General features: G+C 49.8%; 1 protein-coding gene and 1 long non-coding RNA gene across 3 annotated transcripts in view; one reads left to right on the plus strand and one right to left on the minus strand.

Annotated features, from left to right (window-relative positions):
* The window catches only part of LOC138671169 (uncharacterized), a 29,484-nt gene extending 26,357 nt beyond the window's left edge, over positions 1–3,127 (plus strand). For both annotated transcript variants that reach the window (XR_011319436.1, XR_011319435.1), the window contains exon 3: positions 2,203–3,127. This is a non-coding gene — a long non-coding RNA (uncharacterized lncRNA). The remainder of the gene's footprint in view (positions 1–2,202) is intronic.
* Positions 1–20,806, minus strand: part of LOC138671168 (piwi-like protein 1) — a 119,521-nt gene that overhangs the window by 18,818 nt on the left and 79,897 nt on the right. The window contains exons 16-18 of the mRNA XM_069759115.1: positions 20,560–20,663; positions 19,408–19,478; positions 18,716–18,872 (exon numbers count right to left, since the gene is read on the minus strand). Of these exons, the coding sequence (XP_069615216.1) occupies positions 18,716–18,872; positions 19,408–19,478; positions 20,560–20,663 (332 nt within the window). The remainder of the gene's footprint in view (positions 1–18,715; positions 18,873–19,407; positions 19,479–20,559; positions 20,664–20,806) is intronic.

Genomic DNA, 20,806 nt, shown 5'->3' on the forward strand with positions numbered 1-20,806 from the left:
AGGTAGACATCTTCTGTAGATTGGTTATTGAGGATCTTATGAAACTGCCGCGAGGGGTGAATAATGATAATCTAACGACTAACCAAAGAAAAGCATTGGGAGAATTACAAACTTTAGACACGGTGGTTATTAAACTAGCGGACAAGGGGGGGAATGTAGTGATCTGGCCAACTGAGAAGTATGAAAGAGAAGTCCTGCGACAACTAAGGAACAAAGACACTTATCGCATACTACCTCAGGACCCTACTCAAATTTTTGATGACAAACTGGCACGCATCCTGGATCTGGTTGGTAAGTCGGGTGTTGTCCATTAAAAAAAAACACGATGGACTTATGCCTAAGTTTCCTAGGATTGCTACCTTCTATGCCCTGCCCAAGGTACACAAGGATGCTGTGAATCCACCAGGGCGTCCCATTGTCTCTGGCATAGGGGGGGTTGTGTGAGAATATTTGTAAATTTGTGGATTTCTACTTGAAACCCTTAGTGGAGACACTTCCCTCCTATGTCAGAGACACTACTGATGTACTAAGAAGGGTTGATGGGTTGTCTCTCGAGGCGGGTATGATTCTTGTCACTATTGACATCGAATCTTTATACACATCAATTAGACACGAAGATGGTTTAAGGGCTGCCCGCTTTTTCCTTGGATCTGCCAACTGGGATGGACACCTCTCTGAATTTATTTTGGAGTTACTTGAATTTATTTTACATCACAATTATTTTGTTTTTAAAGATAGATTCTACTTGCAATTACAGGGTACTGCGATGGGCGCGGCGTGTGCTCCGTCGTATGAAATCTGTTCCTGGGTTACTGTGAAAGATACATCTTCCAGGTGGACGGAGCACACGCCGCAGACCCAGTGGTAAGCTGGTTTCGCTACATTGATGATGTTCTGATGATTTGGAATGGTGGCGAGGCCAGCCTACCCAAATTTATGCAGGAATTGAACAACAACAACAACTTTAACTTAAAATTTACCTATACCTGGCATGCGAGTAGAATCAATTTTTTGGATATTACTTTACATGTTGCCGAGGATGGCTCTGTTGAAACTGACCTTTATCGCAAAGAATCATCTGTCAACTCATTGCTGCATGCCTCCTCGGCACATAACTACTCTACTATTAAAGCCATCCCAGTTGGGCAATTTTTGAGGAATAGGCGGGTATGCTCCACAGAGACCCGCTTCGAGAGACAATCCGCTATCCTCACGGAACGCTTTCAAGCATGGGGATAGTGTCGCAGGTGTATCAGGGCAGGTTATGGAAGGGCTAAGTCCACACGAAGGGAGGATTTACTTTCACAACCAAAAAGGTCCAGATCGGACAATGAATCTGGGGTGAGATTCATCTCAACCTCCAACTGTCAATGGAGTCGCATCCGGGAAATATTCAACAAACATTGGTCTGTTTTACAGACTGATGGGATCTTGGCCTCACATTTAACAGAGTTTCCCCTAATGACACAGCGTAGGGGAAGAAATTTGAAGGATACTCTGGTGAGGAGCCACTATGTGGCGAGGAATGATAACAGAAATTTCCTGGGTGCTACTAGCCCAAGACAGGGGTGCTTTCCTTGCGGCTCATGTGTCGCGTGCCCGAACATTCTCAGATGTGGGACCTTCAAGATCTCGGATGGGAGCAGGGAATTCAAAATACGGGAATTTCTCTCATGTAATACATCATTTGCTATATACTACGCTACATGTCCCTGCTCTTTGGTCTATGTCGGTCTCACATCTAGGGAATTAAAAGTTCAGACACGCGAACACGTACGAGACATTCTGGCTGCTAAGGAAGCGGTAGATGTGTCAAGTCTTAAGACCCTGCCGAGACATTTCCGGACATTTCATGGATCTGATCCTCGAGGCCTTAAGGTGAGAGGCATCGATAGGATACATGGAGGTATCAGGGGTGGTAACATGGTCAAAATCCTAGCACAACGAGAGTGCAAGTGGATCTTTACCCTTGATACCATGACTCCGAGGGGTCTAAAAGAGAAGTTGAGTTTCGCCCCATTCCTTTGACCGGTTTGGTCCTGTGGTTTGAAGTTGCTGTGGTCCACCATTTTTGTCTCGTCGTGCCTGTGCGACATAGGAAATATTGGATATTTTTACCCTCTACTCTCTCTAAATTGAGTATATCCGCCATTCTTTTTATTATATGTTATTAATTGTCTTGTGTGTGTTTTTTATCTTTAGTTCATTCTTCTATATGACCACGGTTTTGGATGCTACATGGGCTACATTGGACTCCTTTTATCACGGATTGATGTCACAAAGAAATATGAAGCCATCATTTATGTCTATTTATTTACTTTGGCTATACACTATATATGATATATATTGCACTGGTCACTTTAATTGCTCATAATAATACCTTTGATAATATTAGTTTCTTCACTTTAGTATGGGTGGATTTTTAGATTCCCCTTTTTATAAATCTGTATAAATATTTATGTCTAACTTTGTATCTGTTCATATGGGTGCACTGCCTTTCATGTAAAGCACATTGCAGGAGTATGTAGTGATTTTTATCCTTTCAAAGATGGCCGCCACCGTGGTCTTCTTAAATATGGCCGCCGGCAGCGCGCATGCCCGTTGTGGCCCGGTTTGTTCGTCCTGGCTGCTGCCGCTGCTATAGGCTGGGCGTGCGTGTCACTTGACGTCATATGGTGCAGTTCCACCCACATGCACACCCAGCTGCAGCGGCCTCGGTGATGACGCACACCGCGCGCCACCGCGCATGTGCCGGTATGTCCGGCGCTACTTCCGGTTCTATTATTATTTAAACATCATGGGACAAGCCATTTGTGAACCCTATTGAAAAAGCCATTTGGCGAAATGTGCGTTCGGGGGTGTTGAGAAGGAGGGGGCACGCTTCCTGACAACTGAAATGGGTAAGCCTGCAATATGTTACAAATAACCTTTTGTCATTCACGTTTATGGGATACCTGTGGGTCCCTTTGTAGAACAAAAGCATTGGCTTACTTCCACTGATGAAAGGATATATTGAAGCGTTTTTCCTCCCCCCTTACTCAATTTCCGTCATGTTTCCTCCTTATTGTCCCTCCTTATTCTGCATAGTGCATACAGCACATTTTTGCAGCGTTTAACTTATGTTTTTGTCGTTATACTATAATATTGATTGATTGTAATAAACATTATTGATAACTTTTATATATAATTATGTCTTTGTGGACTTTTTCGCTCTATTTATTCGTGTTAATATGAACAGTGTATCTAAGAAAATAATGCCAAATAGGATCTCAACTATAATATCATATAAACTATCCTAAAATTGTAAATCTTTATTAATTGAACCTGTACGTTGGTTCACACCACAGAACGGACAAAAATAACAAAAACAAAAAATACTGTGCTCAAAACACAAACACTAAGTTTAAAAATGGGGTATACTGTGTATCCCTAGTGAGCACTACACTCACAACCTACCTAGCAGTGGGGGTTGGCACCCTACAGGGAAACGTTATGGCGCCCCCACTCCGCGGCGGCTGTCCCTGGATGTCCTGATGCACCCTATGATAACCAAGGGACACCCACTACCCACAGCCTAGGACCCACTGCAAGCTTGTTTGCCGTCTGTGTTCTTTACATTTGTTTTTATACATGGGGATCTAGTATTCCTTTAGTGCAGGAGTATCTCTGTCTAGCCTGCAGTGGGTCCTAGGCTGTGGGTAGTGGGTGTCCCTTGGTCATCATAGGGTGCATCAGGACATCCAGAGACAGCCGCCGCGGAGTGGGGGCGCCATAACGTTTCCCTGTAGGGTGCCAACCCCCACAGCTAGGTAGGTTGTGAGTGTAGTGCTCACTAGGGATACACAGTATACCCCATTTTTAAACTGAGTGTTTGTGTTTTGAGCACAGTATTTTTTGTTTTTGTTATTTAATATGAACAGTGATAAGAAGTTCTGCTGGAGATAGAGACATTTCTTACTTCTTGTGTGTCACTGTTCTCCACTGCCCTTAGGCTAGGATCACATTGCGTTAGGGCAGTCAGTTTAGCGCATAGCGCTGCGGACTGCGCTAAAGCAATGTCCCAAAAGGGATCGCGTTAGCCGATCCCGCTAGCGCAGATCCCCGATCTGCAAGCAGCGTTCGCGGTCCGTCACTCAAATGACGGCACATCGCTGTAATGGCGAACGCAATCAATGGCGGCGTTAACGGACTACGTTACACCTCAGTATGCCGCGGTGTAACGTAGTCCGTTAAACGTACCGTGTGACCCTAGCCTTATCTAATCTTATACTTTGTTAACCTCATGCTGCCCCAACCCCCCTACTTAGAATGTATGAAACTGAAAGTGAAAAGGTGTTGCAAATTCTTAGTAGTAAAGCTCCTCCTCTAGACTAGATGTTTACTAGGTGTGCGTCTTCCAAGCATCTCACAGCTGCTACTCAGAAGAGGAAGACTGTAAGAAGCATTATCATTTCAACAAACTTTGCATCAGTTAACTGTGAGTACATGAGGAATAACAGTATTACCAAGTGGTCTGATTACTTATATGATGGTGAGAACCTGAATAAGCACGATGTTAATATTTTACAACAGTAAATTTATTGTTACGAATTGGCCATTTATGAAGGAGTCTGAGCCGGAACCTGAAAATCCAAGAGTCGGAGTCGCAACTGTGGCTTACCGACTCCACAGCCCTGGTCGGTAGTGACTACCAGCCAATGAACTGGCAGGAAGGACCTCCCTTGGAAAAGAGAGGATCGGAGCATCCACCATTGGAGTGTCTGCTTGACCCGAGGGGAGAGAGGACACAGTCGGTCGAGGGAAAACGGACTCCCGTCCCATACATCCAGCAGAGTATGCTGGAGGGGACGGAGGTGTAGTTGCGCAAATGGAATCGCCTCCATTGCGGCCACCATCTTCCCGAGAATCCTCATGCCGAAACGGATGGAACAGGGGGACGGCTGAAGAAGCTTCCAGACCCCCTGTTGAAGAACCAGGACCTTGTCTCAAGGAAGAAGCACCAACCCTAGGGAGGTGTCCAGGGTCATGCCCAGAAAGGAGATCCATTGAGCTGGAACAGGAGATGACTTTTTTAAGTTGATCAACCAGCCCAGCCGAGAAAGGATCCAAGGAAATGCGGACGCACTCCTCGCAGGTTCGGAAAGATGGACCTTTGACCAGAAAGTCGTCTAGGTAGGGAAACACGACTAGACCCCGAGAATGCAGAATGGCCATGACCTTTGTGAAAACTCCGGGGGCGGTGGCGAGGCTGAAAGGCAAGGCCGTGAACTGAAAATGTTCCTCTCCGACGGCGAAGCGAAGAAAGCTTTGATGAGGTGGGAAGATTGGGATGTGGAGGTATGCATCCCGGATGTCGATGGATTCTAAGAATTCACCGTATTCCATTGAGGCAATGACGGAACGGCGAGATTCTATCCTGAAATGACGGACTTTGACAAATCTGTTCAAGAGCTTTAGGTCCAGGATGGGCCGTACTGTTCCATCCTTTTTGGGGACCATAAACAGATTTGAATAAAAAATGCAGAACCTTTTGTCCTCTGGGACAGGGACAATCACTCCGTCTTGTTGGAGCGACTGGATGGCCTGGGAAAAAGCCCAAGCGCGCATTCCCGCTTCGGGAGGGCGGGAAGCGAAAAACCGGGTTGGAGGAGGAAAGGAAAAATCGATTTTTATAACCGGAGGACACCAGATTCCTGACCCATTCGTCATGAACAACTGCGAGCCAGGCATGACGAAACAAGAAAAGGCGTCCGCCTACTTTGCTGGTTTCGTCCGGACGATATTGCGAGTCATTTAGAAGATGGTTGGGGTCTGGATCCCCTGGACCTAGACTGTGTGGAGCGGCCCCTCCCGGAATGGTTGGGCCTGTATGAAGCCTGAGGGCTTTTGTCTCTGCCTGAGCAGCACCCCAAACTAAGGGAACTGGCTGAGGAATGCCATGCATAATTTCCACGAAAGGGATGAAAACGAGCCTGCGGCTGTCGTTGGAACGGTTGCCTGAATCTCTGCTGGGGAAGAGAAGTACTTTTTCCCCCCGCAGCATCTGAAATTAGCTTGTCCAGCTTTTCACCAAATAGACGGCCACTGAGATATGGCAGAGACGTGAGGGACTTTTTAGATACGGAGTCCGCTTGCCAGTTCCTCAGGCATATCGCTCTCCTAATCGCCAAAGCGTTTGAAGCCGGAAGTGCAAAGCAGTTGGCCACGTCCAGGGAAGCGTTTACCAAGTAATCGCCAGCCAAGGAAATTTGATTTGCTAGCTCCATTTTGTCAGAAGGAAGGTCACTGTTCTGTAAGGCCTTATGCAGAGAGTCTGCCCAACAAGTCACGGCTTTGGCTACCCAGGTAGCAGTGAAGGAGGGAAAAAGTGCCGAGCCTGAAGCCTCAAAAGCTCAACGGGTGAGACTGTCAACTAGGCGGTCTGTGGGATCTTTGATAGAGGATCCGTCCGGCACGGATAGGATAGTTTTAGAGGACAAACGTGAGACAGGAGGATCCAAAGGAGGGGATTCTGTCCATTGTTTGAGAAGATCAGGAGAAAATAGGGATTTTTGTGTGTACTCACCGTAAAATCCTTTTCTCCGAGCCACTCATTGGGGGACACAGGACCATGGGTGTTATGCTGCTGTCACTAGGAGGCTGACACTGAGCTGAGACAAAAAAAGGTTAGCTCCTCCCCTGCAGTATACACCCTCATGCTGGCTTCCAGAGACCCAGTTCAGTGCAAAAGCAGTAGGAGAATAACAACAATATATCAAGTAACATTAGAGTATAACATGTCAAAAACAGTCAAAAACTGAAAAGTTAAAGAGCCAAACAGGCTAACAGGGTGGGTGCTGTGTCCCCCAATGAATGGCTCGGAGAAAAGGATTTTACGGTGAGTACACACAAAAATCCCTATTTCTCCTTCGCCACATTGGGGGACACAGGACCATGGGACGTCCCAAAGCAGTCCCTGGGAGGGGAACAATACAACCAAACAACTCCGTGTACCATCTGACTACAAATGCGCGACGGCCGCTTGCAGAATACGTCTGCCAAGGGCCGCATCCGCAGAGGAATGAATGTGGCCATTGTAGTGCTTTGTGAAAGTATGCAGGCTGGACCACGTTGCGGCCTTGCAAACCTGCCCCACTGGCCTGGTGCCGGATGGCTCAGGAAGCACCCATCGACCGAGTGGAGTGTGCTCTAATGCCCGCCGGAATAGGTCTGCCCCTGACCCGATAGGATTCCTGGATAGCAGATCGAATCCATCTGGCTATTGTGGCTTTAGACGCAGCCAAACCTTTTCTGTGACCCTCTGGGAGCACGAAAAGGGCGTCTGATTTTCTGAAATGAGCCGTTCTGGAAATGTACCTCCTAAGGGCCCGTACCACGTCCAGGGTATGAAGGGCTTTTTCAACCCTGTGTTTTGGCTGCGGGCAAAAAGAGGGAAGAACGATGTCCTCGTTAAGGTGAAAAGATGGGACCACCTTAGGAAGAAAGGCTGGAGAAGGGCGTAGGACTACCTTGTCCTGATGGAAGGCAAGAAAAGGAGCCCGGCAGGATAAAGCGGCCAATTCTGAGACCCGTCTGATAGACGTCACGGCTACAAGGAAGGCAACCTTCCAGGAGAGGACAGAAAGCGGAACGTCCTGAAGGGGCTCGAACGGAGGTTCCTGAAGAACCCCCAGGACCAAGTTGAGATCCCAGGTCTCCAAAAGCATTCTGTAGGGGGGTACCACATGGGAGACCCCCTGAATGAAAGTCTTGACTTGAAAGGTTGGCAGTGATCCTGCGTTGAAGTAACACGGATAACGCCGACATCTGACCTTTGAGGGAACTCCGCGCCAAGCCGGAATCCAAACCGGACTGAAGGAAATCCAAAATGCAAGGGATAGAGAAAACGAGCAGAGGGCGACCTCCTCGGAGCCTGCACCACGAGAAGGTTTTCCAGGTGCGGTGGTAGATGGAAGCGGAAGACGCCTTGCGAGCGCTTATCATGGTGGGAATGACCTGCTGAGAGAAACCAGCTCGAGTTAGAATCCAGGTTTCAACAGCCACGCCGTTAAACGTAGGGCCCCTGAGCTCTGGTGGCAGATCGGCCCTTGGCGAAGTAGATCTGGGCGGTCTGGTAACCTCCAGGGGACGTCGGCTACGAGCTGAACGAGCTCCGCGTACCAAGCGCGACATGGCCAATCCGGTGCGAGCAGAATGACCGGAACCCCCTCCCTCTTGATCTTCCGGATCACCTTTGGCAGTAAGGGAAGCGGAGGAAACACGTACGGGAGTCGGAACTGATGCCAAGGGGATATCAGCGCGTCCACTCCGATAGCCTGGGGATCCCGAGAACGTGCAATGAAATTGTGAACCTTGGCGTTCAATCTGGACGCCATCAGATCCACATCCGGGGTCCCCCAGCGAAGGCAGATCTGCTGAAAAACCTCTGGATGGAGCTCCCACTCCCCCGAGGCAAGGCCCTGACGGCTCAGACTGTCCGCCGCCCAGTTTTCGACGCCCGGAATGTGCACCGCGGAGATGGTGGAATGGTTGGCTTTGGCCCAACGAAGAATGTGGGAGACTTCCTGCATCGCCGCCCTGCTGCGGGTACCCCCTTGGTGGTTTATGTATGCCACTGCTGTGACATTGTCCGATTGGACTCGGATAGGGTGACCCGCGAGCAGGGAGTGAAAGCGTCTCAGGGCGAGTCTGATCGCACGAATCTCCAGGATGTTTATAGGGAGCCTCGACTCCTGAACTGACCAACGACTCTGGGCAGAGTGGTGAAGAAACACCGCACCCCAGCCGAGGAGACTGGCGTCGGTAGTTACCACTAACCAGCGGATCAGGAGAAAAGACTTCCCCTGGAGGAGAGATGGACCCAGGGTCCACCATACAAGAGATTGTCTGATCCGTGGAGACAAAGGGCAAGGACGATCGAGGGATAAGGGACTCCTGTCCCAGTTGTCCAGCAGAGCCTGTTGCAAGGGGCGGAGATGGAGTTGAGCGAAAGGAACCGCTTCATAGTAACATAGTTAGTAAGGCCGAAAAAAGACATTTGTCCATCCAGTTCAGCCTATATTCCATCATAATAAATCCCCAGATCTACGTCCTTCTACAGAACCTAATAATTGTATGATTCAATATTGTTCTGCTCCAGGAAGACATCCAGGCCTCTCGAACCCCTCGACTGAGTTCGCCATCACCACCTCCTCAGGCAAGCAATTCCAGATTCTCACTGCCCTAACAGTAAAGAATCCTCTTCTATGTTGGTGGAAAAACCTTCTCCAGACGCAAAGAATGCCCCCTTGTGCCCGTCACCTTCCTTGGTATAAACAGATTCTCAGCGAGATATTTGTATTGTCCCCTTATATACTTATACATGGATATTAGATCGCCCCTCAGTCGTCTTTTTTCTAGACTAAATAATCCTAATTTCGATTAGGATTGCTGCTACCATTTTGCCCAGGATCTTCATGGCTAACCGAATGGGTCACGGGCGAGGATGGCAGAGCGTCCGAGCCCCATAATAATAATAATTTTTATTTATATAGCGTCAACATATTCCGCAGCGCTTTACAAATTATAGAGGGGACTTGTACAGACAATAGACATTACAGCATAACAGAAATACAGTTCAAAACACATACCAGGAGGAATGAGGGCCATGCTCGCAAGCTTACAAACTATGAGGAAAAGGGGAGACACGAGAGGTGGATGGTAACAATTGCTATAGTTATTCGGACCAGCCATAGTGTAAGGCTCGGGTGTTCATGTAAAGCTGCATGAACCAGTTAACTGCCTAAGTATGTAGCAGTACAGACACAGAGGGCTATTAACTGCATAAAGTGAATGAGAACATAATGCGAGGAACCTTTTTATTTTATTTTTTTTTAAATAGGCCACACAGGGATCGTTAGGTTAATGCATTGAGGCGGTAGGCCAGTCTGAACAAATGAGTTTTTAGGGCACGCTTAAAACTGTGGGGATTAATCGTATTAACCTAGGTAGTGCATTCCAAAGAATCGGCGCAGCACGTGTAAAGTTTTGGAGACGGGAGTGGGCGGTTCTGATTATTGAGGATGCTAACCTGAGGTCATTAGCGGAGCGGAGGGCACGGGTAGGGTGGTAGACAGACCAGATGGAGATGTAGGGTGGTGCTGAGCCATGGAGTGCTTTGTGGATGAGGGTAGTAGTTTTGTACTGGATTCTGGAGTGGATGGGTAGCCAGTGTAATGACTGGCACAAGGTAGAGGCATCGGTGTAACGGTTGGTGAGGAATATGATCCTGGTAGCAGCATTCAGGACAGATTGGAGAGGGGAAAGTTTGGTAAGAGGGAGGCCGATTAGTAGAGAGTTACAATAGTCCAGACGAGAATGAATAAGTGAAACAGTAAGAGTTTTTGCAGAATCGAAAGTAAGAAAAGGGCGAATTCTAGAAATGTTTTTGAGATGCAGGTAAGAAGAGCGAGCCAGTGATCGGATGTGGGGGGTGAATGAAAGGTCAGAATCAAGGATGACCCCAAGGCAGCGGGCATGTTGCTTTGGAGTAATGGTAGAACCACACACGGAGATGGCAATGTCAGGCAAAGGTAGGTTAGTAGAGGGAGAGAACACGAGGAGTTCAGTTTTTGACAGGTTTAGTTTCAGATAGAGGGAGGACATGATGTTAGAGACAGCGGTAAGACAATCACTGGTGTTTTCTAATAAGGCAGGCGTGAGATCAGGAGAAGAAGTGTATAATTGGGTGTCGTCAGCATAGAGATGGTACTGGAAACCAAATCTACTGATTGTATACTGCCCCTATTGGACAAACAAAGAGAAAAGGAGGGGGCCTAGGACTGATCCATGAGGAACCCCAACAGTAAGGGGAAGGTGAGAGGAGGAGGAACCAGCAAAACATACAGTGAAGGATCGGTCAGCGATAGGAGGAGAACCAGGAGAGAACGGTGTCCTTGAGGCCGATGGAGCGGAGCATAGTGAGGAGGAGCTGATGATCCACAGTATCGAATGCTGCAGAGAGATCCAAGAGAATTAGCATGGAGTAGTGACCATTAGATTTAGCTGTTAGTAGGTCATTAGAGACTTTAGTGAGGGCAGTTTCAGTAGAGTGTAAAGAGCGGAAGCCAGATTGAAGAGGGTCGAGAAGAGAGTTATCTGAGAGATAGCGGGTAAGACGGGAGTGGACCAGGCGTTCGAGGAGTTTAGAGATGAAGGGAAGATTAGAGACAGGTCTATAATTAGCGGCACAGTTTTGGTCTAGGGATGGTTTTTTTAAGTAATGGATGTATGATGGCATGCTTAAATGAGGAGGGAAAAATACCGGAAGTGAGGGAAAGGTTGAATATTTTTGTTAGGTGAGAGGTGACTGCCGGGGAAAGGGACTGGAGGAGATGTGACGGAATGGGGTCACTGGTGCAAGTGGTCGGGCGAGAAGATGCAAGGAGCCTGCTTACTTCTTCTTCTGTAACTGCTTCAAAGTCAGAGAGTGAACTAGATGCAGTGGGGGAGGGAGGACAGTGCATGGTATGAAGAGATTGGGAGATGAAGCTCTTGGGCCTTGGACCGAGGAAGCAAGACCAGTCCCCTCGAAGTGTCCAGGATCATTCCCAGAAAGGAGATCCGTCGGGCAGGAACAGGGGAGGACTTGATCAACCAGCCCAGGCGCGAAAGAGAATCCAAGGTAATGAGGGCGCTTGCCTCGCAGGCGTGATAAGACGGACCCTTTATGAGGAGGTCGTCTAAGTAAGGCAACACGACCACTCCTCGAGAATGAAGAATGGCCATGACTGCCGCCATGACCTTCGTGAATACCCTGGGTGCCGTGGCAAGACCGAAGGGTAAGGCAGTGAATTGGAAATGGTCCTCTAGGATGGCAAAGCGGAGGAACCTTTGATGTGGCGGGAATATTGGAATGTGAAGATAGGCATCCTTGATGTCTATCGTTGCCAGGTATTCCCCTCTCTCCATCGAGGAGATGACCGACCGGAGCAATTCCATCCTGAAGTGCTGTACTTTTACGCACTTGTTCAGGAGCTTCAGATCCAAAATGGGGCGCACTTTCCTGTCCATTTTTGGCACGACGAAGAGGTTTGAGTAAAAACCTCTGAACCTCTCGTGTTCCGGAACAATGACCCCGCTCTGGCGGAGGGAATGAATGGCGCAAAGAAGGGCGCGAGACTGAGCCCCCGAACTGGGGAGACGAGAGGGAAAAAACCAAGTTGGAGGGGAAGCAGAGAACTCTATTTTGTAGCCAGACAACACCAGATCCCTGACCCATTCGTCGTGGATGACGGAGAGCCAGACTTGCTGAAAAAGAAGTAGACGTCCGCCTACTTTGGTGGTATCGACTGGAGCCGTTCCCGAGTCATTGTGAAGGGAATCTGGCAGGCCTGGAGCCTCTGGTTCGCCTAGGCTTTCCTCGCCAGGACTGATTCGGCCTGAAAGAGGGACGAACGTCTGTCTAAGCGAGCGGATCGGTCCGATCTGGAAGAGGCGGCAGGATTGGAACAGGCTGGACTGCTACGAAAGGGCCGAAAGCGAAAATATGGCTGGCGTTGGAAGGCCGCCTTGGGCCTCTGTTGGGGAAGGAACTTGCTCTTTCCCCCTGTAGCGTCGGAAATAAGCTGGTCTAGCTTTTTTCCAAAAAGACGCCCGCTCTGAAAAGGGAGAGAAATCAGAGACTTTTTAGAGGAGGAATCTGCGCGCCACTCTCTGAGCCAAATAGCTCTTCTGATGGTGATGGCGTTTGAAGCCGCCGTTGCTGCGCAATTCGCTGCATCCAGAGATGCATACATCATGTAATCACCAGCCATGGCAATCTGTTTAGCAAGGTCCGCCACCTCAGACGGGAGATCCTGTTCCTGAACGGATTTCGCTAGAGCATCTGCCCAGGAAACCATTGCCTTGGCCACCCAAGCCGCGGCGAAGGAGGGAGATAGGGAATAACCTGAGGCTTCGTACACTGAGCGAGCTAGGGAATCTAGCTGGCGTTCAGTGGGATTCCTAATCGAAGCGCAATCCGGAACGGATAAGAGAGTTTTGGAAGCTAGACGCGAAACCGGAGGATCTACTAGTGGGGATTCCGTCCAGTCTTTCACGAGATCTGCGGAAAAAGGATACTTCGATTCCAGGGCCTTCTTGCCCGTGAAACGCTTATCCGGACGCTCCCTGTGTCGCCTGACTATATCCAGGAAATCTGGGTGAGAGGCGAAAGTCTTATGAGAACGCTTGGCTCTAGTAAAAGGAGACAGTGGTACGGAGCAGAATTAGGGTCATCGTCCACTAAGTGCATGATTGACTGCCTCAATGAGGGAGTCAACAGTAGATCTAAACTCCGGAGCATCCAGGTCTAAGGATACATCAGACTCATAATCAGAGTCGTGAACGCTACGAGCCCCTAAAGAGGGTGAGCGAGAGGTGGAACTTTCAGAAGCTGACTGGCGTGGTGAGCGCTAAGGAGAGGTAGTGCGGATCCGTTTTCTGGATGACCGAGCCTCTTTCCGGAGAGAGCGGCCCCTGCTGGCCGACGATTCCCCTGTTACGGAGGGATCTCTTAACCCATGAAAAGGATTGCCCTGCTCCCCAGGCGGGTTCTGAATGGATTTGATGGCATTGGCTAAAAAATCCACGGACTGCGACAGCGAAGCGACCCACGCCGGGTTTGGTGGATGTGGAGGGCTCCTGGGCACATGGGGCATGGCAGGCTGAGCAGAGGGGGGAAATTTGAGGCCGTGGAAGTGGAGCCTGGCAGGTGGTACACGCAGAAAAAAAGGTCGTATGCACCTTAGAGGATTTTTTAGTCTTTGACTGGGACATGGTGTACGCCAACGTAAGATAGACCTCAGGGTCTATAAACTAAGGAAGCGAGGGCAGCGCTGCAGGGAAGAACCTGACGTTGTCTCCTTACCCGTGGTCCTTTGTCCCGCAGAGGAAGAGACGGCGGTGGAGTAGGCGACAGCCGGCATTCACAGCGCTGCACGTGGGGGAAGCTGCGGCTGGAGCTGCGGCGTGCAGTGAAAGAATCGAAGATGGCCGCCGAGAACAGGGGGAGAGATCTCGCAGACAGCAAGAAGCGCCAGGAGCGGCGCCGCAGGATGACGCGAAAAAGGGGGTGGAGCCTATCAGGATGCGGCCTGCAGCTAGGCCGAAGCCGGGGACTAAATTTGCGGCTTCGGCCCGGCGCGCAGCCGCTGAGTACCGGAAGCTATGGGGCCCAGAGAAAAACGTGCCGCTACTAAGAGGGAGCCTTCCAGACCGCCAAACTGCCGACGACCCCCCGCGGCACTTGCCCCGATAGACGGTGGAACCGAGCCACGCAGGGGGGCAGAAACTGCTGCACACAGGATCCTGGTGAGGTGTGCCTGGGGCGATTAGGACGGTGCAGGGGTTGGGGAGCCTCCATCCACCATCCCCTGAAAGGGGAGTGGAGAGGAACCGTCCACCACCTTCCATCAGCCGCATATTCAGTGGTGATGCAGTGGGGGCTGCACGGACGCCACAACGTAGAGTGCCACTGATCAGCCGAGGAAAAAACCTGGTGGGCAGGGCAGATGTCCGGCAAAAAAGACCTGGCTGCAGAAGAGGATACGTGGAGGACCTCCATGTGCTCGTCTTGTGAAGGAACAAATTATGAAAGATTCTCCATTTTGTGCTAGATTCTCCATTTTGTGCTTTGACTCCATTTTCTTGTTGATTAAAGATAAATTCTGTTATTCCATGAAGTAACTCTGTCCTGTTTCTCATGAAGATAACATTTTGTTATTCAACTAGGCTATGGTTTATAATTGGTATAAAGACCTTGAGTGTTCTAACTCGAGCCAGGGAGGGGACTCGGGAGTGTATCGCTAGATAAGACTTTGAGGCACCTGTTAATATATTTTTTATGCCAAAAAGACACGACCATATCTGTAGTTTCCGTTTTTTCCTGTATCTTTATGGGTTAAGTTTTTCCTGCATTCTTATAGCTTAAGAACTGTGAGCGTATTCTTATGCTGATTGGTTGAAGTATAATTTCTATGACTATGAAAACTCATACACAATAAACGGGGGCCCAGAGATCTGTTCGATCCCCCACACAGAGGCACGCGTCTCCGTCTGGTCATTTTCAGTTGCCGGCAACGCCCTGTAGATTAATTTGGAAATTATTGAGTCAACCGTGAAGGATCACTTTAGATCCTCCCTCAACAGTCTGTAAGGGGGGTGGGGGAGATCGGTCCCTAGAAAAGGCCCGTCGCCCCCAAAAATCAGCTCAGGCAGTGGCTTCCCACGTCGCAGGAGAGGGTACGGAGAGGAGAACTCCCGTGCTCGCCTGTTGTTGGTTCAGGGAGATCGGAGCCTTGAAAGGTTCCGTCGCCCCTTCGTCCGATAGAAAAAGGGAAAGAATTAAATCCAGTGTGCCTCCTACGGACACTAAGCTTGAACTGGGTCTCTGGAAGCCAGCATGAGGGTGTATACTGCAGGGGAGGAGCTAACCTTTTTTTGTCTCAGCTTAGTGTCAGCCTCCTAGTGACAACAGCATAACACCCCATGGTCCTGTGTCCCCCAATGTGGCGAAGGAGAAAAGGATATTTGGACTCCAGAGATCTATGACCCTGAAAGCGTTTGTCTGGACGCTCCCCATGTCGCTACACTATGTCCTGGAACTCCGGGTGATTCTCAAACACCCTGCGAGTACGTTTGGTCCTTTTGAAAGACACCAAATTATCCGGTTCCTCATCAACCTGAAGGGACTAGTTGACGGCCTCAATGAGACTATCTATAGTGCTCTGATAACCTGGTGACTCCAGATCTAGAGGCCCATCAGACTCAGGATCAGAGTCCTGGATGGAAGAGGTGCCTGGGGAGCGAGAGCGGGAAGCGGAGCTAACGGCAGTAGAGAGCTGGGGACGAGCTACGGCCGCGTTTCCTAGATGGCCGCTTGTGCTTAGAGTGAGAGCGGCCCCTGCAGGCTGAAGATTCCGCAGGCGTAGGGGAAGCTTCCTGAATAGGCGGATTAGTGGTCCTGCTCCTGGTTGGATCCTGGAAGGACTCCATAGCTTTAGTCAAAGAAGCCATAGATTGCGAAAGTGACAAAGCCCACTCAGGGGGACTTGGCACCGCAGGCTCGTTTGCGGTGGGGGGGGGGGGGGGGATGTTCCTGAGCGCATTTAGGGTCACAAGCATTACAGAGAGGAGTAGTATGCCCGCTTGGTAGCGCAGAGTGACACGAGGTGAAAGAAGTGAATGAAGAACACTGTTTTTGTGTTTAGGCAGAGACATGTTGTCTGTTAACCTCCGTGCAGGGCTGTGGAGCATCTGTGCGGCTAGTAAAGCGGAGCACTGTGCAGCAGTATGAGGGCCTGTGTCAGCATGCAGCGCACCTACCAAGGTCCTGTGTCCAGATGCGGCACTGAGACCGGGGGGAGAGGGTGGCGTTGAGGCTCCTCGTTGTCCAAGATGGCCACAGAGTTTGTGGGGCGCTTCTCGCAGTGTGCGAGAAGCGCTGAACCGGTGGGTGGGCCGTCACGCGCTGTGGGTGGAACGCAGCCTAGCTGAGGCCGAAGCCGGGGACTAAATTAGTGGTGCCCGGCCGCAAGATGCGGCCGAGCCCGCGGTGCGCTCGGGAGCCCCCCCACCCCTGCTAGACTCACCGCTTAAGGTCCTCTTCCGGCGAGCTATGAGGGGAAGTGCAGTCAACCTCGATCCGCCGCCCTCTTGATGATCAGGAGGAGAGGGACTGAGAAGCTCTATGCAGCATCGCTGTTCTTCAGTGGTGGTGCAGAGGGAGGGCGGCCGGACTGTGATCATGGGAAGGTGGCCTCTGTGTAGCCTAAGGGTTCGCTCCCATAAGATTTCACAGGGCTAGTCCACGGCCGAACATCCCACGTCGCAGGAAAGGGTACGGGGAGTAAACTCGCCATGCTCGCCTGTTGGTGTTTCAGGGGAGATCGGAAGTGTCCGTGGCCCCCCTTCATCCTCTTGCGCAAAGTTAAAAATAAAAATAAGAACGTTTGGAAAAAAACAGACGCAGTGTGCCTCCTACGGACACCAAGCAAGAACTGGTATTATCCGGAGCCAGTGGGCGGTGTATACTGCAGAGGAGGAGCGAACCCTTTTTGTATTTACTTAGTGGCAGCCTCCTAGTGGCAGCAGCATACACCCACGGTCCTGTGTCACCCATGTGGCGATGGAAAAATGTTCTTTTTTTTTTTGAGGGATCAATGATGTGTCAGCAGTCTGCATTATGAATACCTAATCAGAGCACCACATGAAGCCCCCACAGGCCGCCCCCGGGCATGAGCAGATCATTAACTCAAAACTGAAAATGAAGATTCCACAACAACCACAAGACGGATTCCATCACCAGGTATCATTGTAATCAGTATAACGGCGCAGACCTGACACTGTCTGTAGTCACGGAGCACAATCCTGCTGACAGCGGCACTTTAAGCCCCTTCCTGGGTCCCTGTAAGGACACAATGAACGGTCTTTCCTCCAGGCCTCTATAACAGACAGATATCTTCTACTTATACATGTTTCAACACCTGGAGTTTGAAGTTTCTCTTCCTTCTGATTTTTTTAGACTAGAGAAAGATGATGGAACAACGCTCCCCTTCATTTTTAAAAAGTCATAAAAATGTTTTCACCATTTAAGTAAGAACAGAGAAGTTTGGTGTCGCTGTAATCGTCCTGACCCGGAGAATCTTATTATTATTTATTTATATAGCACCATTAATTCCATGGTGCTGTACATGAGAAAGGGGTTACATACAGGGTTATAGATATCGATTACAGTAAGCAGGTTTACATTGACAGACTGGTACAGAGGTGAGAGGACCATGTCCTTGCGGACTAGCATTCTATGGGATAGTGGGGAAGAGACAGAAGGTAGGGGCGAGGCGGTGGCTCTGGCGATGGCGAGGCGGCAGAATGGTTATTGCAGCCTGTAGGCTTTCCCGAAGAGATGGGTTTTCAGGTTCCGTCTGAAGGATCCGAGGGTGGTGGATAATCGGACGTGTTGAGGCATGGAATTCCAGAGGATGGGGGATATTCGGGAGAAATCTTGGAGGCGGTTGTGTGAGGAACGAATAAGTGTGGAGGAGAGTAGGAGGTCTTGGGAGGATCGGAGATTACGTGAGGGAAGATATTGGGAGATTAGTTCAGAGATATAGGGAGGGGACAGGTTGTGGATGGCTTTGTAGATCAGTGTTAGTAGTTTGAACTGGATTCGTTGGGGAATTGGGAGCCAGTGGAGGGATTTGGAGAGGGGAGAAGCAGGGGAGTAGCGAGGAGAGAGGTGGATTAGCCGGGCAGCAGAGTTGAGGACAGACTGGAGTGGTGCAAGAGAGTTAGCGGGGAGGCCACAGAGGAGGGTGTTGCAGTAGTCGAGGCGAGAGATGATGCAGGCATGCACAAGAGTTATTGTCAGGTCATTTCACTGTACACGGTACGTTGTAAAACAAACAAAAAAAATTAAAACTACAAAACTATGGCAGAATTTTTTTTTTTTTCTTTTCACCATTCCCCCAAAACCTCCCCCCCCCCCTGGAATTATTTTCCGATTTATCAGTACATTTCATGGTAAAATGAATGGCGTCATTTAACACTACAACTCATCCCGCAATGTACAAGTCCTCGTGCGGATATATTGATGGAGAAATGAAAAGAAGGTTTTGGGGTTTTTGTAATACTATAAGTACAAAAATTAAAATTTTGTCAGGAAACATAAGGGTTTGGGGCCACCTCTGCACCGCACCTGTAATTCTCTTTAGCAGACTTGATGCAATCAATGAACTGTGGGATCTCGTAGTTCACTAAGGTCTTGAGCTGCCCGTCGCCTACTCCATCTCTGTAGATGATGATGCGCTGCGGCAGTCCTCCTCCGTTAGTCTTTTCCCACGCGTGCAGCGCCGCTAGAGGGAAAGAAAGGACAGAAAAAAGTCATAATGGCAGTAAATAAGGCCGCCCACAGGCGCACTGAAATTCTATAGGCGACAGACATCGGATTGGTGGGGATCAGACACCCCTGCAACAGATGTGTGCAGCGCCGTACACCGTGTAGTGGCCGCTCTCAGTACTGCACCTCGGATCACATTTCATACAGCTGCAGTACCAAGAACGGCCACTACATGGTGCACGGATACAGCTGTGAACAGAACCTGCACCAGTCTATGAGACACAAATCTCAGCACAGTTACCTGGTGTCTGCTACAAATCTCAGCACAGTTACCTGGTGTCTGCTATAAACAAAGGGGAGATTTGTCCCCCACTATTTTATCAGCCACGGCACTTCTCGGAGAAGCTGGGGGAGCAGGCACAATTACTAAAACATAAATTGTAGCACAAATCTACGCCGAGGTCTCCTACACCAGACTCCCCTTCTGTACAGTGAAAATCCGTCCAGATGTTTGTTCTGCACAATTGGAACTTTTTAGTATTTTTTTTTACCTTGCATACAAACTTTCAGGCCATCGACAATCTCTTGTCTCTGATCCTGGACGACACATCGGGAAAACCAGCTAAAATAGAAAGGTCAGAGGTTACTTAGGGCTCATTGAGAATAAGGCGGCCATCTCATAGGCTGCTATGGGCCTACAAGACATCAGGGGCACAATGGCATCAGTGCAGGCCCACTCTGGGTGCGGGGCTGAGGGGCGCGAAGGCTGTAGACCGTGGGGGCAATTAACTTATTCTGGGGGCTGCGGTACAATGGCGGCTGTATCTGGAGGGGCAATTGGTTTATTCTGGGGGCTGAGGTACAATGGTGGCTGTATCCATAGGGGCATTTAGTTTATTCTGGGGGCTGCGGTACAATGGTGGCTGTATCTGGAGGGGCAATTTGTTTATTCTGGGGGCTGTGGTGCAATGGTGGCTGCGGTACAATGGTGGCTGTATCCAGAGGGGCAATCAGCTTATTCTGGGGGCTGTGGTACAATGGTGGCTGTATCCATAGGGGCATTTAGTTTATTCTGGGGGCTGCGGTACAATGGTGGCTGTATCTGGAGGGGCAATTTGTTTATTCTGGGGGCTGTGGTGCAATGGTGGCTGCGGTACAATGGTGGCTGTATCCAGAGGGGCAATCAGCTTATTCTGGGGGCTGTGGTACAATGGTGGCTGTATCCATAGGGGCATTTAGTTTATTCTGGGGGCTGCGGTACAATGGTGGATGTATCCGGAGGGGCATTTAGTTTATTCTGGGAGCTGTGGTGCAATGGTGGCTGTGGTACAATGGTGGCTGTATCCAGAGGGGCAATCAGCTTATTCTGGGGGCTGCGGTACAATGGTGGCTGTAGACCGTGGGGGCAATTATTTTTTTCTGGGGGCTGTGGTACAATGGGGGCTGTATCCGGAGGGGCAGTCAGTTTATTCTGGGGGCTGCGGTACAATGGGGGCTGTATCTGGAGGGGCATTTAGTTTACTCTGGGGGCTGCGGTACAATGGTGGCTGTATCTGGAGGGGAAGTCAGTTTATTCTGGGGGCTGCGGTACAATGGGGGCTGTGTCTGGAGGGGGCGCTCAGGGTCCTTGCTCCAGTTCTCTGCACTAGCCGGAGTGAAGAGCCAGCAATGTATGAGGGACCCGGATGTGGCAGATACATTACCGAGTCATTTGCTTATTCATGCTCGCGACAAAGCCAGCAATAGATCTCCTCCCCTGCAGGGTGTCATGGTAGCAATCAATCCCAATGATTATCGCTTTATCCAGCTGAGAAATAAAAAGCCACATTCACTGGATGTTACTGTGCATGGATTATGGGTATCGCCACATGGAGGGGTCGAGCTTCCCTGCTCCTCACCACATGGGGAAGAGGAGACGAGCCCCCCGCCATGTATAGGTGTAAGGACACA

The sequence above is a fragment of the Ranitomeya imitator genome, chromosome 3 (genome assembly GCF_032444005.1).
Source record: "Ranitomeya imitator isolate aRanImi1 chromosome 3, aRanImi1.pri, whole genome shotgun sequence".
Classification (NCBI taxonomy): Eukaryota; Metazoa; Chordata; class Amphibia; order Anura; family Dendrobatidae; genus Ranitomeya; species Ranitomeya imitator.